The 18888-nt window shown below is 40.3% G+C and overlaps 1 protein-coding gene across 2 annotated transcripts in view; it reads left to right on the top strand.

Moving 5' to 3' along the window:
• Positions 1–18888, top strand: part of LOC128650283 (uncharacterized) — a 422276-nt gene that overhangs the window by 85551 nt on the left and 317837 nt on the right. For both annotated transcript variants that reach the window (XM_053704109.1, XM_053704108.1), the window contains exons 5-6: positions 2437–2526; positions 2762–2853. In XM_053704109.1, the coding sequence (XP_053560084.1) occupies positions 2437–2526; positions 2762–2853 (182 nt within the window). The remainder of the gene's footprint in view (positions 1–2436; positions 2527–2761; positions 2854–18888) is intronic.

Below are 18888 nucleotides of genomic sequence, written 5' to 3'. Positions count from 1 at the left end.
GGGGCTCTTCAAGCTCCTCCGTTTGAACCTATGCATTCATTGGACATTAAATTACTTTCTTTGAAAGTTTTGTTCCTTTTGGCAATCTCTTCTGCCAGAAGAGTTTCTGAATTATCTGCTCTTTCTTGTGAGTCTCCTTTTCTGATTTTTCATCAGGATAAGGCGGTGTTGCGAACTTCTTTTGAATTTTTACCTAAAGTTGTGAATTACAACAACATTAGTAGAGAAATTATGGTTCCTTCATTATGTCCTAATCCTAAGAATTCTAAGGAGAAATCGTTGCATTCTTTGGATGTTGTTAGAGCTTTGAAATATTATGTTGAAGCTACTAAGTCTTTCCGAAAGACTTCTAGTTTATTTGTTATCTTTTCCGGTTCTAGAAAAGGCCAGAAAGCTTCTGCCATTTCTTTGGCATCTTGGTTGAAATCTTTAATTCATCTTGCCTATGTTGAGTCGGGTAAAACTCCGCCTCAGAGGATTACTGCTCATTCTACTAGGTCAGTTTCTACTTCCTGGGCATTTAGGAATGAAGCTTCGATTGATCAGATTTGCAAAGCAGCAACTTGGTCCTCTTTGCATACTTTTACTAAATTCTACCATTTTGATGTATTTTCTTCTTCTGAAGCAGTTTTTGGTAGAAAAGTACTTCAGGCAGCGGTTTCAGTTTGAATCTTCTGCTTATGTTTTTCATTAAACTTTATTTTGGGTGTGGATTATTTTCAGCAGGAATTGGCTGTCTTTATTTTATCCCTCCCTCTCTAGTGACTCTTGTGTGGAAAGATCCACATCTTGGGTAATCATTATCCCATACGTCACTAGCTCATGGACTCTTGCTAATTACATGAAAGAAAACATAATTTATGTAAGAACTTACCTGATAAATTCATTTCTTTCATATTAGCAAGAGTCCATGAGGCCCGCCCTTTTTTTGTGGTGGTTATGATTTTTGTATAAAGCACAATTATTCCAATTCCTTATTTTTTATGCTTTCGCACTTTCTTATCACCCCACTTCTTGGCTATTCGTTAAACTGAATTGTGGGTGTGGTGAGGGGTGTATTTATAGGCATTTTAAGGTTTGGGAAACTTTGCCCCTCCTGGTAGGAATGTATATCCCATACGTCACTAGCTCATGGACTCTTGCTAATATGAAAGAAATGAATTTATCAGGTAAGTTCTTACATAAATTATGTTGTATATGTTTTTCCTCTTTATCTTCTGCAAGTCAGTGTTACAGAAAAGCAGGTCCATCCCTCAACCTGCTCTGAGTGATTGAGCAGAGTACTACTCAGCTGCACTCATGTCCTCACCGGTGGCACTGCCCCCTTAAATTTCTACAGATAGACTCTATTTTCAACCAGGGTTGCTGCATATCTCCTGAGCGCAGGGCACCACAAAGCACAAGGCTGGGGCAGGTGCACCACTCGCCCTGCCTAAAGGGCAGGCTTATAGACAGTATCAATATTGTAAGATTGTAAAATTGATAATATCTGTTTAAGTAATATTTTATTAACATTATTGTGCAAAGTATCACCCTGTTTTGTACAGTGAGAATGTAAACTTTTCATAAGATTTTCCAGCTTTATTGTTAATGGTGCAAAAGTCGGAACATTGCACTTTGGTGTATATTGTGGACACTTTCTTCTACTTTATATTTTCATGTAAAACTGGAAAATGCTTAAAACTTGATCAAAATTTCATAACAAATGCAAAACTATCAGTTTACAGTGTGCTATTACCACAAATTAGCCATCTAACACACATGCCCACTCTACCCATAATGCCACTGTTGAAATGGCTTTAATAATAATTATCACATATTGCTACTGTTTAGGAATACAAAAGGTGCATTTTAAGACTTAAATTATTATTTTTCTTAAACAGTGTACAAAGGGATCTTAACAACCAAAAACATTAATAAAGGATATTGTAGGTGAAAGGTCATTTATGTCCACTGCCTTTTTTGGCCAACTCTATTTTGTATTATTATTATCACTTGATAAACACTGAAAATATTGAGGCCCATTTATCAAGCTTCGAATGGAGCTTGAAGGGCCGTGTTTCTGACGAGTCTTCAGACTCACCAGAAACACAAGCTATGGAGCAGCGATCTAAAGACCGCTGCTCCATAACCCTGTCCGCGTGCTCTGAGCAGGCGGACAGACATTGCAGCAATTCAACCCGATAGAGTACTATCGGGTTGATTGACACCCCCTGCTGGCGAGTCTGCAGGGGGCGGCATTGCACCAGCAGCTCTTGTGAGCTGCTGGTGCAATGCTGAATACAGAGAGCGTATTGCTCTCCGTATTCAGCAATGTCTGTCGGACCTGATTCGCACTGTTGGATCAGGTCCGACAGACATTTGATAAATTGGCCTCATTGTCTGAAACTAAAAACCTGATTGTCAAAAACTTAAAACATTTTTTTCATATTTTAGGTAAAAGATTTTCTTAAAACTGTTGAAGACAAGACAAAGAATTTTGGTGCTTTAACTGGTCCTTTATGTCACCAGCTTTCTCCTGTTGAAGTAAGTGTATGTTTTTTTTTTTATTAATTTACCATAAGGCTGATATAACAGCCCTTTTACCGTTAGAAACTATATTGTTTGCTTAGGCATTTAAGTGTATTGTTATGCAAATTGTTGTAGCAATGTGGGAGTAAATGAATTAAGAAAAAGCTTTAATAAAATAAATGTCATCATTATCATATTTGTACAGTATGTTTGCCCTCTGACTCTCCTTTTGCTTTTTTATGTGTTATAGGATATTAAGACATCATTGAAATCACTCTCAGGTATCGACACATATTTTTCTAAGAAGAAACGGCATTGTATTGATCCATACGTTCTTCCTCAGTAAGTTAATTTAGACATGGACCTGATGTTCATATGGGGTTTACTTTCCTTCCTCTAATCCTCTGTTTCACATACTCAATTCTGGCTGCCAACCTATAACTTCCACAGACATTTCCAGTACTAAAAGGGTCAGTGACCTTCTTGTAGTATTAAAGTGAAATCTCAGCTTCTTCATACCATGGACCAGCTTCTCAACATTCTCTACCCATTTTGTAACATGATGCTCTCACTTGTCTATCTTTATTAGTCAGTGTCCCCTAAAGGTTCTATTCATTGTCCTCTTTTATAGTCTTCATATACAGTACATCTATAGTGGAACATCACACCAAAACTGCACAAAACTGTACAACCTTTACTATTATAATCCTCAATCCACAATCTCATGTCACTTACAGCCTTTCTTCCATCTTTTCTTGTATGTCTCATTGTTACTTAAAGCTCAACATTTTCAAATGTGATCTGTCAGAGTAATATCTATACTGTACTCAATCTTTTCTTAAAGTGATGGTAAACTCTCCTCTTTTTAAAATCAGATCCGGAATGTTAGTGATATTTGAAATGGAGTTCATTCATCAGTTGTAATGAAGATGCGCTATAACTTACTTTTTAATATAGAAATTCAAATTCCCCGGGCTCCGCCACCCACTTCAAAAGTATTTTTTTCTGTGAGCTAACGGTTTTTATTGTTCTACAATCAGCGCTCTCCCCATATAGCACTTTTGTTGTAATAATTCAAACTGTTAGCTCACAGAAAAATTTACTTTTGAAGTGGGCGGCAGAGCACAGTTTTTTTTAAATGTTTTTATCTATATTATAAAGTAAGTTACAGCGCATATTCATTACTACTGATGAATGAAATGCCATTGAAAATATCACTAACATTACAGATCTTAAAAAAGGGAGAGTTTAGTATCACTTTAAATGTTAGCTATAGAGCTAAAACTATGCTAACCAGTCCCATACCTTTGGTGTCATTTTTGAGTCCAGACTAAGGGCCCTTCAGGGCTCTTTGAAGGCATCTGGAATTGTGAGATTTTGCAAGAAATCTTGCCTGTGCTATAAATCCCCTGTTGCAATTAAAATATACTGTATATGTCTGTCTGTCTGTCAGTCTATCTGTCCATCTGTCAGTCTCTATTAAAATGATCAGTTTCTCTGCTATTTATAGGTATGTGTTTGAGTAAAATGAACATTTTTTAGGGCATTTATTTGCAAAAAAATTACAACTGTTCAAAAAAATAAAATTTAAAAAAAGCTTGGATAATGCAAAGAAAACAGGTTCATATTCATTTTTTAAACAGCACTATACTACTGTTTTGACTTAGGAAGAGTTCAGACATCAATATTTAGTGGAGTAACCCTGATTTTCAATCACAGCTTTCATTTGTCTTGACATCCTCTCCATGAGTCTTTCACATTGCTTTTTGGTGACTTTATGCCACTCCTGGGGCAAAAATTCAAGCAGCTCGTCTTTGATAGCTTGTGACCATCGATCTTCCTCTTGATCTCATTCAAGAGGTTTTCAATGGGGTTCAGGTCTGTAGATTTTGCTGGCCATGACAGGGTCTAGTGGCCCTCCATCCACACTTTATTGACTTGGCTCTGTGACATGGAACATTGTCCTGCTGGAAAAAACAATCCTCAGAGTTGGAGAACATTTTCAGAGCAGATGGAAGCAAGTTTTCTTCCAGGATAACCCTGTACTTGGCTTGATTCATGCGTCCTTGACAAAGATGAATCTGCCTGAATCCACCCATGCTGAAGCACCCTATGATCATAAATGACCCCCAACAAATTTCAAAGTTGGTAGGAGACACTGTGACTTATAGGACTCTCCAGGTCTCTTTCTAACCATTAGGCGACCAGGTGTTGGGCAAAGCTAAAAATTGGACAGAGAAGATGACCTTACTCCAGTCCTCTATGGTCCAATCCTTATGGTCTTTTGCAAACCTCAGTCTTCTTTGCTTTTCATTGATGAAGGGCTTTTTTCTAGCTATGCACGACTTTAGCCCTGCTCCTAGGAGCCTGTTCCCAACCATCCTCGCTGTGCACTTCAACCAAGTTGCCATTTGCCTTTCTTTTGTACATCACTTGATGTCATCCTACAGTTGAGTGACAATCGAATAAGTTGGCGTTGGCTGTCGTCCCTGGCTGTGGTTTCACACTGGTATGTGATAAAGAGGAAGATGGATGGTTACAACCCATGAAACAAAGCTGAGCTGCTTGAATTTTTGCACTAGGAGTGGCATAAAGTCACCCAACAGCAATGTGAAAGACTGGGGGAGAGCATGCCAAGGAGCATGAAAGCTGTGATTGAAAATCAGGGTTATTCCACCAAATATTGATTCATGAACTATTCCGAAGTTAAAATATTAGTGTTGAGTTGTTTAAAAATGAATATAAAAACACTGCAGATTTTTTGTTATTTTGACCAGTTGTCATTTTCTGCAAATAAATGCTCTAAATGACAATATTTTTATTTGTGATTTGGGAGAAATGTCAGTAGTTTATAGAATAAAACAAAAATGTTCATTTTACTGAAACACATACCTATAAATAGTAAAACCAGAGAAACTTCTGATGATTTTGCAGTGGTCTCTTAATCCCCATACCATACCATATCCCTTTTACCATATTAAACTGATATTTTTATTTAAAAGTATATATATGATTATCATATTTTAATATGTTTTTGATATGTTTTGTGAAAGATTTGTTTTATCCCTGACACTTTACTTCAGGTCTCAAGTTGTAATAGTTCTAGTTCTATTTAGGCTGTGGCTCGTGTGCAACCCATAAATTTCAACTTGAAATATCGGTGCTATTTAGCTCATTTGGGATGTCCTTTGAAAGCTATGGGTGCACAGGCACAGGCGATGTTGGCCTCACTATAATCCTTCTCTGGTAAATCTGATTTACCATTCACTTGTAATATCAAGGTGCACGGTCCAGAGATACTGCTTATTACTTCCCATGCTATCATTAGCATGCCACTTGGAATCTGGCAATCAGAGTCTATGGGGACAGAGGGAAGACAGGAGTTTCAGTCTGTAGTAGGAGTATCCTCTACTTCTAAAGCAAGTAATACTTCCTACAGTAGAACGTGTCATACCTTCAGCAGTTAAAGGGACACTCAAGTTAAAATTGAACTTTCATGGTTCAGATAGAGCACCCAATTTTAAACGCCTTTCCAATTCACTTATATTAACAAAAAGTGCGCAGTCTTTTTATATGCACACTTTCTGAGACACCATCTTCTGCTGAGCATGTTCTGACAGCATAACAGCTATCAATTCAATAATAGCTGAGTGGATATATTCTTTAAATTCAGGGGACAGTTTAGAAGAACTCCCTGGGGAATAGCCCTGATGGGCAGCAAACCCTTGATCACTCTGCTGCAGGACCCTGTTTAGGATTAGATAAAGATGCAGTGCAGGTGGATGAAGCAATATCCACTCTTGCCAGGTGGGCTACAATTCATTTAGAGAAAGCACCTTGATTAAGGATCCCATGGACAGAAAGCTGGAAGGCTTTCATAGAAAATCCTTCCATCTGGCCGGCTTTATGGTAAGACCAGCTGTCAGTGTAGCTTGCATGGAAGCAGCTACTGTGTTCTGTGTGCTATCCTTTCTGACCCTATCATGGAAGAAGCTTTCCTGGAAGAAATTCAGGATTGCTTAAAAATGGTCAGGAATGCAAATAGCTTTATTTTTGACGCAGCTGTAAAAATTACTCATATTAATAAAAAAAAGTGTTGCAATGGCTGTTTTGGCTAGATGAGACTTATGGCTCAAGTCATGGTCTGCATACATGGTTTCTAAAAGCAGATGCTTATCTCTTCCCTTTCAAGGCAAGATTTTGTTTGTACTAGGTCCTAGTGCAGTTATAACCAAAAGTAAATGAACTTTCCTGCTACAAGATTAATAAGCTAAAGGTTTATGTCCGCTGGATGTTTTTGTTCCTTTTGTAAAGTCTAAGAACCAAAATACTTCCACCACATATACACAGAAGATAGATTTCTCCAAGGCTCCATGGAAGCCCAGCTCTTTCTGGTCAAAGTCCAAACAATCCAAGAAGCCCACTCTTGCCACAACACTGAGGTAGGGGGTTGATTGCACCCTTTTCAGGGGGAGTTGGTTTAAGATTCTTGGGTGTACATTTTCCAAGGGTGCTGAATAAGTTTTTGAACAACACCTGTTCTTTAAGGGATACTAAACCCATATTTCTTTCCTATGACATAGAGGCCTCTAATTATCAAGCCATCAACCACAAATACGCTGGAATTCCGCAGCGTATTTGTGGCGAGCCTGATTCGCCTTAGTTATCAAACCCTACAGACTGGCAAGAGTAGAATTTAGTGACGTAACATGCGATCCGCCGGACTCAGTCCGACACAGATCGATGCTTACATCACTACAGATGTTCCGAACGCAAGTTCGGCACAATCTGACTACTTTTGCTAGTTATCAAATAACTAGCAGGTACGCTCGGCACTTTTCCGGGCCAGCGTACCTGGTTTTCCATGCCATAGGAATCAATGGGAGTCTGACAGCAGCGAAAGCTCATGTTCGCTGCTGCCCGATATCCCATTGATTCCTATGGGAAATGTCTACACCTAACACCCTAACATGTACCCCGAGTCTAAACACCCCTAACCTGCCCCCCCTACACTGCCGCCACCTACATTATACTAATTAACCCCTAAACCGCCGCTCCTGGAGCCCACCGCCACTCTAATAAACTTATTGACCCTAAACCGCTGCTCCCGGACCCCGCCTCAGCTAAATAAAGTGTTTAACCCCTAAACCGCCGCTCACGGAGCCCACCGCCACCTACATTGCATTTATTAACCCCTAATCTGCCCCCCTACACCACCGACACTATATTAAATGTATTAACCCCTAAGCCTAAGTCTAACCCTAACCCTAACACCCCCCTAACTTAAATATAATTTAAATAAATCTAAATAAAATAACTAGCATTAACTAAATTATTCCTATTTAAAACTAAATACTTACCTATAAAATAAACCCTAAGATAGCTACAATATAACTAATAGTTACATTGTAGCTATCTTAGGGTTTATTTTTATTTTACAGGCAACTTTGTATTTATTTTAGCTAGGTAGAATAGTTATTAAATAGTTATTAACTATTTAATAACTACCTAGCTAAAATAAAGACAAATATACCTGTAAAATAAAACCTAACCTAAGTTTCAATTACACCTAACACTACACTACAATTAAATTAATTAAATAAATTAACTACAATTAACTACAATTAAATAAAATTAAATAAAATTAACTAAAGTACAAGAAAAAAACACTAAATTACAGAAAATAAGAAAATAATTACAAGAATTTTAAACTAATTACACCTAATCTAATCACCCTAATAAAATAAAAAAGCCCCCCAAAATAATAAAAAGCCCTACCCTATATTAACCCCTTAATGACAACTGACGTACCAGGTACGTCATGCATTAACTAACAGTTAATGACAATAGACGTACCTGGTACGTCAGTTGTCTAAGAGAGTGCTGGAAGCGATCGCAATCGCTTCCAGCAGCTCTCAGGGTATTGCAGTGATGCCTCCATATGGAGGCATCCTGCAATACCATTTAGAAGACTCCGATGCAGAGAGAGCCACTCTGTGGCCCTCTCTGCACCGGTAGCGATGGTGCCGGTTCGTTGGTGGGTGGGAGCACATCAGGGAGGCGGGTGGGCGGCCCATCGCTACCCGGCATCCGGTTCCTGTAAGTGCTATGTGCACGCCGGGTGCCGGGAGCGTGCGGGGGCGCGCGTGCGCGCCCGATTACATGGCCACTGACACCAATGAGAAAGGAAGGGGGGACAAAAATGTAATATAAATAAATATATAAGGATCTGGGAGGGGGAGGGGGTTGGGGTATTGTGGGGGGCTGCTACACTACAGAAAATATTAAAATGGCAAAAAATTGCAAAAAAAAAACACTTGTTTTGGGGGCAAATTGGGTACTGGCAGACAGCTGCCAGTACCCAAGATGGCGGCAATTAGGTAGGGGAGAGGGTTAGAGAGCTGGGGGGGGGATCATGGAGGTTGGGGCTAAGGCAGGGGTCCATCACAGCTAAAACATTTTAATTTTTTTTATTAAAAAAAAGAAAAACTCCTTTTATTTAGTACTGGCAGACTTTCTGCCAGTACTTAAGATGGCGGGGACAATTGTGGGGTGGGGGAGGGAAGAGAACTGTTTGGGAGGGATCAGGGGGTGGGATGTGTCAGGTGGGAGGCTGATCTCTACCCTAAAGCTAAAATTAACCCTGCAAGCTCCCTACAACCTACCTAATTAACCCCTTCACTGCTGGGCATAATTTACGTGTGGTGCGCAGCAGCATTTAGTGGCCTTCTAATTACCAAAAAGCAATGCCAAAGCCATATAAGTCTGCTATTTCTGAACAAAGGGGATCCCAAAGAAGCATTTACAACCATTTGTGCCTTAATTGCACAAGCTGTTTGTAAATAATTTCAGTGGGAAACCTAAAGTTTGTGACAAAATTTGTGAAAAAGTGAACTTATTTTTTTATTTGATGACATTTGGCGGTGAAATGGTGGCATGAAATATACCAAAATGGGCCTAGATCAATACTTTGGGTTGTCTTCTAAAAAAAAATATATACATGTCAAGGGATATTCAGGTATTCCTGACAGATATCAGGGTTCCAATGTAACTAGCGCTAATTTTGAAAAAAAGTTGTTTGGAAATAGCAAAGTGCTACTTGTATTTATGGCCCTATAACTTGCAAAAAAAGTAAAGAACATGTAAACATTGGGTATTTCTAAACTCAGGACAAAATTTAGAAACTATTTAGCATAGGTGTTTTTTGGTGATTGTAGATGTGTAACAGATTTTGGGGGTCAAAGTTAGAAAAAGTGTGTTTTTTTCAATTTTTTCCTCATATTTTATATTTTTTTTATAGGAAATTATAAGATATGATGAAAATAATGGTATCTTTAGAAAGTCCATTTAATGGCGAGAAAAACGGTATATAATATGTGTGTGTACAGTAAACGAGTAAGAGGAAAATTACAGCTAAACACAAACACCGCAGAAATGTAAAAATAGCCATTGTCATTAAGGGTAAGAAAATTGAAAAATGGTCCGGTCATTAAGGGGTTAAATTACAAATAGCTCTTAAAAGGGCCTTTTGCGGGGCAAAGGGGTTAATCCTAGATTTTGAGGCTGAGAAGGCTGGATGTTTCAAGGTTATTTTGTTTTCCCTGTTTTGGTGTGTTTTTATTTTTGGCAGTTTTGTGTTTTTAATTTTGGCTCTTGTTTTGTGCGTTTGGGGTCAGTGATGTTGCGGTCACATTTTCTCTTGTTAAGTGTGTTCAGTCCACGGGTCATCCATTACTTATGGTATGGGATATATTGTGAAAAGATGGGGTAACCAGGTGCCAACACACGGAGGCTAGGTGTAAAAAATGCAGAGTTTAATGTTATACAAGAGAAATAACAATAATAATAAAAACAATAAAACCTCCTAGTCTATGGATCCAAGACTAATTACAATGTATACAATAAAATTTATGCAATAAAATCAAATCATCAAATAATCAAATTATCAAATAGATGCGTTTAAATCAATATCAAACGTTGAGAGGACTTAAAATTGCACCTTGAATAGGAATTTACTGTAATTGGACTCCAGGTTATGCCCGAAATAACAGTGCCTCTAGTATTAATATGTGTCCTAGGACTGTAGATACTGGTGAAAAAGAAAAAGAAAAAGAAAAAGATCTGTGTCCCAAAAAGTGTCCTAAATGGGTTGGTGCTGTGATCAAAACTCAAATGTAAATGTTCCAAAATGTATCCAAAGCAATGTGTCCAAAAAATCTTAAAAATCTTAAAAATAGTCCAATTCGTGAAAAGCAGTGGATTGAGAAAAACAGTGGATTGAGAAAAACAAAATGACAGTGATTATTGCGGTAGTGCAAAAATAACTCCAAATGATACACACACAATAAACTTCAGAGTGATGCAACTTCCTGAAAACAGATAGTGTTCTAGTGTCTTTGGAACAGGGGATTCACTCACAAGATGGGAGAGTCATTCATGGTGAAAAATATAAATACAAGACGATAAAAAACAATAAAATGCAAAAATAAAAATAACAGTGGGTACCTGTGGAAAAAGGAACAATGTGTAATAAATTAACAGAAAGGTGCTTCGATAGAATCAGACTTACCAGTACAAGGTCTACGCGTTTCGGCCTCTCTAGGCCTTTATCTTGATAAAGGCCTAGAGAGGCCGAAACGCGTAGACCTTGTACTGGTAAGTCTGATTCTATCGAAGCACCTTTCTGTTAATTTATTACACATTGTACCTATTTCCTTTTTCCACAGGTACCCACTGTTATTTTTATTTTTGCATTTTATTGTTTTTTATCGTCTTGTATTTATATTTTTCACCATGAATGACTCTCCCATCTTGTGAGTGAATCCCCTGTTCCAAAGACACTAGAACACTATCTGTTTTCAGGAAGTTGCATCACTCTGAAGTTTATTGTGTGTGTATCATTTGGAGTTATTTTTGCACTACCGCAATAATCACTGTCATTTTGTTTTTCTCAATCCACTGTTTTTCTCAATCCACTGCTTTTCACGAATTGGACTATTTTTAAGATTTTTAAGATTTTTTGGACACATTGCTTTGGATACATTTTGGAACATTTACATTTGAGTTTTGATCACAGCACCAACCCATTTAGGACACTTTTTGGGACACATATCTTTTTCTTTTTCACCAGTATCTACAGTCCTAGGACACATATTAATACTAGAGGCACTGTTATTTCGGGCATAACCTGGAGTCCAATTACAGTAGATTCCTATTCAAGGTGCAATTTTAAGTCCTCTCAACGTTTGATATTGATTTAAATGCATCTATTTGATAATTTGATTATTTGATGATTTGATTTTATTGCATAAATTTTATTGTATACATTGTAATTAGTCTTGGATCCATAGACTAGGAGGTTTTATTGTTTTTATTATTATTGTTATTTCTCTTGTATAACATTAAACTCTGCATTTTTTACACCTAGCCTCCGTGTGTTGGCGCCTGGTTACTCCATCTTTTCACATTCTTATACCATTGGTGATAGCTAGGTATCACCATTTTCCGGGCCCACAGGTGTTAGTTGGCGCTCAAGTAGACAACCTACTCTATACTGGTATGGGATATATTCTCCTTCCCAACAGGAAGTTGCAAGAGGATCACCCAAGCAGAGCTGCTATATAGCTCCTCCCCTCACATGTCATATCCAGTCATTTTCTTGCAACCCTCAACAAAGAAGGAGGTCGCGAGAGGAGCTGGAGTTTTTACTTAACTATTAACTATTAACTATTCTTCAATCAAAAGTTTGTTATTTTAAATGGCACCGGAGTGTGCTGTTTTTCCATCTCAGGCAGTATTTGGAAGAAGAAACTGCCTGCGTTTTTTATCTATGATCTTAGCAGGCGTAACTAAGATCCACTGGCTGTTCTCGACATTCTGAGGAGTGGGGTAACTTCAGACTGGGAATAGCATGCGGGGTCCTCCGCAAATGAGGTATGTGCGGTACTTTATTTTCTGGGAATGGAATTGACTAAGAAAATACTGCTGTTACCGTATGATGTAAGTACAGCCTTAAATGCAGTAGTAGCAACTGGTATCAGGCTGATAAATGTATGCGCAGTCGAGTTATATTCTAGGGACTAGAATTTGACTGAGAAAATACTGTTAACACTGAAATAATTCTTAAGCCTTCTCTGCAGTGGTAGCGACTGGTAGCAGGCTTGCCCAGTGTGCTTAGAGGAATGTGGCTGCACCTCACTGACGAGGCCCATAGGAGGCCGAAACGATCGTCTGGGGTTGTCATGTTCCTTGTTCAGAGGAGAATTGCCTGGTATTTCGGGGCTGGACTGACCTTAATTGGCAGGATCAGACTGATATACTTCAGGAAAGTTTTCTTCTGTGAAAAGCACACTGGTCTAAAAGAGGCTGATTCCGGGTGGTAAATCGCCATAGAACAAGCCACTGAGCTGTTGTTCGTTCCTGGTAGAGAACTTCTCTCTTTGTATGCAAATTATTATGACCCTGGGGAAGTCTCCCTATGGGTGATGGGGGAAACCAGACGTGGACTCCTTGCCCAGTGTGCTTAGAGGAATGTGGCTGCACCTCACTGACGAGGCCCATAGGAGGCCGAAACGATCGTCTGGGGTTGTCATGTTCCTTGTTCAGAGGAGAATTGCCTGGTATTTCGGGGCTGGACTGACCTTAATTGGCAGGATCAGACTGATATACTTCAGGAAAGTTTTCTTCTGTGAAAAGCACACTGGTCTAAAAGAGGCTGCTTCCGGGTGGTAAATCGCCATAGAACAAGCCACTGAGCTGTTGTTCATTCCTGGTAGAGCGCTTCTCTCTTTGTATGCAAATTATTATGACCCTGGGGAAGTCTCCCTATGGGTGATGGGGGAAACCATACGTGGACTCCTTGGCCAGTGTGCTTAGAGGAATGTGGCTGCACCTCACTGACGAGGCCCATAGGAGGCCGAAACGATCATCTGGGGTTGTCATGTTCCTTGTTCAGAGGAGAATTGCCTGGTATTTCGGGGCTGGACTGACCTTAATTGGCAGGATCAGACTGATATACTTCAGGAAAGTTTTCTTTTGTGAAAAGCACACTGGTCTAAAAGAGGCTGCTTCCGGGTGGTAAATCGCCATAGAACAAGCCACTGAGCTGTTGTTCGTTCCTGGTAGAGCGCTTCTCTCTTTGTATGCAAGGTAGCAGGCTTAGTGATAGCTTTGCATGACATTGAAAAATGTTGTTTTTTAATAAAACGTTTACTGGCATGTTATTCGTTTTTTGTGAGGTACTTTGGTGATAAATCGCTTTGGGCATGATTTTTTCCACATGGCTAACATATTTTTCTGCATGGAAACCGTTATATCAGGGCTCCCACTGTTGTGATTGGAGTGGGAGGGCCCTTGTTTTAGCGTCTTGTTGCGCAGTTAAAATTATTGCACAGTCTTTCTGCTTCTTCCTCCTTGATCCAGGACGTCTCTAGAGAGCTCAGGGGTCTGCAAATTTCATTTGTGAGGGAGGTAATCAGTCACAGCAGATCTGTGACAGTGTGCTGACTGTGATTAAAAGCGTTAAATCTTAATTGATATCTGTTTTATCCGTTTTGGGTATCGAGGGGTTAATCATCCTTTTGCTAATGGGTGCAATCCTCTGCTAATAGTACACTTCTTGTTAAGATCTGTATTTTTGAAGCGCTGCAGCGTTTTTTATATTGCTTGTAAAACTTATTGAAAGTGATTTCCAAGCTTGTTAGTTTCATTGCTAAGTCTGTTTTAAACATGTCTGATTCAGAGGAAACTGTTTGTTCATCATGTTCAAAAGCCAATGTGGAGCCCAATAGAACGATGTGTACCAATTGTATTGATATTGCTTTGAATAAAAGTCAATCTGTACCGATAAAGAAGCTATCACCAGACAACGAGGGGGAAGTTATGCCGCCTAACTCTCCTCACGTGTCAGTACCTGCGTCTCCCGCTCGGGAGATGCGTAGGATTGAGACACCTAGTACATCTAGGCCCTTACAAATCACTTTACATGATATGGCTAATGTTATGAAAGAAGTATTATATAATATGCCCGAATTAAGGGGCAAACGCGATAGCTCTGGGTTAAGGACAGAGCGCGCTGATGACACGAGAGCCATGTCTGATACTGCGTCACAACTTGCAGAACATGAGGACGGTGAGCTTCATTCTGTCGGTGACGGTTCTGATTTGGGGAGACCGGATTCAGAAATTTCAAATTTTAAATTTAAGCTTGAGAACCTCCGTGTGTTACTAGGAGAGGTATTAGCGGCTCTGAATGATTGCGACACGGTGGCAATTCCAGAGAAATTGTGTAGGTTGGATAGATACTATGCGGTACCGGTGTGTACTGACGTTTTTCCTATACCAAAAAGACTTACAGAAATTATCAGTAAGGAGTGGGATAGACCCGGTGTGCCTTTTTCCCCTCCCCCGATATTTAGAAAAATGTTCCCTATAGACGCCACCACACGAGACTTATGGCAGACGGTCCCTAAGGTGGAGGGAGCAGTTTCTACATTAGCCAAGCGTACCACTATCCCGGTGGAGGATAGCTGTGCTTTCTCAGATCCAATGGATAAAAAATTAGAGGGTTATCTTAAGAAAATGTTTGTTCAACAGGGTTTTATATTGCAGCCTCTTGCATGCATTGCGCCTGTCACGGCTGCAGCGGCATTCTGGTTTGAGTCTCTGGAAGAGGCGATTCGCACAGAGCCGTTGGATGAGGCCTTGAGCAAGGTTAGAACCCTTAAGCAAGCTAATGCGTTTGTATCAGATGCCGTAGTACATCTAACCAAACTTACGGCTAAAAATTCCGGATTCGCCATACAGGCGCGCAGAGCGCTCTGGCTTAAATCCTGGTCAGCGGATGTAACTTCCAAGTCTAAACTACTTAACATTCCTTTCAAAGGGCAGACCTTATTCGGGCCCGGCTTGAAGGAAATTATTGCTGACATTACGGGAGGTAAGGGCCACGCCCTTCCTCAGGACAGGGCCAAACCAAAGGCCAAACAGTCTAATTTTCGTGCCTTTCGTAACTTCAAGGCAGGAGCAGCATCGACTTCCTCCGCTCCAAAACAGGAAGGAACTACTGCTCGTTACAGACAAGGTTGGAAAGGCAACCAGTCAAGGAACAAGGGCAAGCAGGCCAGAAAGCCTACTCCCGCCCCTAAGACAGCATGAAGTCAGGGCCCCCTATCCAGAGACGGATTTAGTGGGGGGCAGACTTTCTCTCTTTGCCCAGGCTTGGGCAAGAGATGTGCAGGATCCCTGGACGTTAAAGATTATATCTCAGGGATACCTTCTGGATTTCAAATCCTCTCCTCCACAAGGGAGGTTCCATCTTTCGAGGTTATCGACAACCCTAGTAAAGAGAGAAGCATTTCTACAATGTGTACAAGACCTCTTAATCATGGGGGTGATCCACTCAGTTCCGCGATCGGAACAGGGACAAGGATTTTACTCAAATCTATTTGTGGTTCCCAAAAAAGAGGGAACCTTCAGACCAATCTTGGACTTAAAGATATTAAACAAATTCCTAAGGGTACCATCGTTCAAGATGGAAACCATTCGAACCATCCTACCCATGATCCAAGAGGGTCAATATATGACCACGGTGGACTTAAAGGATGCTTACCTTCATATACCGATTCACAAAGATCATTATTGGTACCTGAGGTTTGCCTTTCTAGACAGGCATTACCAGTTTGTGGCTCTTCCCCTCGGGTTAGCCACGGCCCCGAGAATTTTTACGAAGGTTCTGGGCTCACTTCTGGCGGTACTAAGACCACGAGGCATAGCGTTGGCTCCGTACCTAGACGACATTCTGATACAAGCGTCAAGTTTTCAGAATGCAAAGTCTCATACAGAGATAGTTCTAGCATTTCTGAGGTCGCATGGGTGGAAAGTGAACGTGGAAAAGAGTTCTCTGTTACCACTCACACGGGTTCCTTTTCTAGGGACTCTTATAGATTCTGTAGAGATGAAGATTTACCTGACGGAGTCCAGGTTATCAAAGATTCTCAATGCTTGCCGTGTCCTTCATTCCATTCCAAGCCCATCGGTAGCTCAGTGCATGGAGGTAATCGGCTTAATGGTAGCGGCAATGGACATAGTGCCATTTGCGGGCCTGCATCTCAGACCGCTGCAACTATGCATGCTCAGTCAATGGAACGGGGATTACTCAAATCTGTCCCCTTTGCTAAATCTGGACCAGGAGACCAGAGATTCGCTTCTCTGGTGGTTGTCACCGGTTCATCTGTCCAAAGGAATGACCTTTCGCAGGCCAGATTGGACAATTGTAACAACGGATGCCAGCCTTCTAGGCTGGGGAGCAGTCTGGAATTCCCTGAAGACTCAGGGATCGTGGACTCAGGAGGAGAAACTCCTCCCAATAAACATTCTAGAATTAAGAGCAATATTCAATGCTCTTCTGGCTTGGCCTCAGTTAGCAAAGCTGAGGTTCATCAGATTTCAGTCGGACAATATCACGACTGTGGCTTACATCAATCATCAAGGGGGAACCAGGAGTTCCCTAGCGATGTTGGAAGTCTCGAAGATAATTCGCTGGGCAGAGTCTCACTCTTGCCACCTGACAGCGATTCACATCCCAGGCGTAGAGAACTGGGAGGCGGATTTCCTAAGTCGCCAGACTTTTAATCCAGGAGAGTGGGAACTTCACCCGGAGGTATTTTCTCAACTGATTCGTCGTTGGGGCAAACCGGATCTGGATCTCATGGCATCTCGCCAGAACGCGAAGCTTCCTTGTTACGGATCCAGGTCCAGGGACCCGGGAGCGGTGCTGGTAGATGCATTAGCAGCCCCTTGGGTTTTCAACATAGCTTATGTGTTTCCACCATTTCCATTGCTACCTCGGCTGATTGCCAAGATCAAACAGGAGAGGGCATCGGTAATTCTGATAGTGCCTGCGTGGCCACGCAGGACCTGGTATGCAGACCTAGTGGACATGTCGTCCTGTCCACCATGGTCTCTTCCTCTGAGGCAGGACCTTCTAATTCAGGGTCCTTTCAACCATCCAAACCTAATTTCTCTGAGGCTGACTGCCTGGAAATTGAACGCTTGATTCTATCAAAGCGTGGGTTTTCGGATTCGGTTATTGATACATTAATACAGGCTCGGAAACCTGTGACAAGAAGAATTTACCATAAGATATGGCGTAAATATTTATATTGGTGCGAATCCAAGAGTTACTCATGGAGTAAGGTTAGGATTCCTAGGATATTAGCTTTTCTACAATAGGGTTTAGAAAAGGGTTTATCCGCTAGTTCGCTAAAGGGACAGATTTCAGCTCTGTCTATTCTTTTACACAAACGTCTGGCGGAGCATCCAGACGTCCAGGCCTTTTGTCAGGCTTTGGCTAGAATTAAGCCTGTGTTTAAAGCTGTTGCTCCTCCGTGGAGCTTAAACTTGGTTCTTAAAGTTTCTTCAGGGTGTTCCGTTTGAACCCCTTCATTCCATTGATATTAAGCTTTTATCTTGGAAAGTTTTGTTTTTGATGGCTATTTCCTCGGCTCGAAGAGTATCTGAGTTATCTGCCTTACATTGTGATTCTCCTTATCTGATCTTTCATTCAGATAAGGTAGTTCTGCGTACTAAACCTGGGTTTTTACCTAAGGTTGTTTCTAACAGGAATATCAATCAAGAGATTGTTGTTCCATCATTATGTCCTAATCCTTCTTCAAAGAAGGAACGTCTTTTGCATAATCTACTGAAACAGTTCAATGTGGAACAGCACTAGAGGACAGGAGTGCTCGTGAAGACAGGTGAACTGCCACTTCACCAAAATGTGTATAGCAGAATGAAAATGTCCACAGCTCTCCAATGCTAAAAAATTTCTTTATTAGGACAAAATAGCGACGTTTCGAGGCTAATGCCTCTTAATCATGCATAGGCTATTACAAACTTATCACACCTTATATACTTGTTGGTTTGGCGCCACAGGGCCCACACCTGTTAAAAATAGTGACACCTGCTGGTGTTCTTATGTATTACATTAAAAAAGCATTTATACACAATTATATACACATGCTTATAGAAATCGAATGATATACTGATTTAACAAGACAAGTTTGTATCTTTTAAAAAAACATGGTTAATGTTGAACCATTTGGATAGTACCCTTATCCTAATGAAAAAGATTAATTCATGAGATGTAAGCGAGCAGGTTTATAGCAATAATGGATTTCTATTATGTACTGATCCAATATAGACTAAGATAAAAGTTTAATTCTTAATTTATCTTATGAAAATTATTTTATTAAATTATATTGGATAAGAGTATGTCTGGTTTAATATTGCTGATAATGTAACTATATTGTAACCCATAAAGTGTAACCTTTATTGGAACATGCTGTAGCATACTTAAAGGTAAACTGACAGATCTAA

The sequence above is a fragment of the Bombina bombina genome, chromosome 2, assembly GCF_027579735.1.
Source record: "Bombina bombina isolate aBomBom1 chromosome 2, aBomBom1.pri, whole genome shotgun sequence".
Taxonomy (NCBI): Eukaryota; Metazoa; Chordata; class Amphibia; order Anura; family Bombinatoridae; genus Bombina; species Bombina bombina.
The sequence above is the reverse complement of the archived record's forward strand: the minus strand, read 5'-3'. Positions and strand labels throughout refer to the sequence as shown.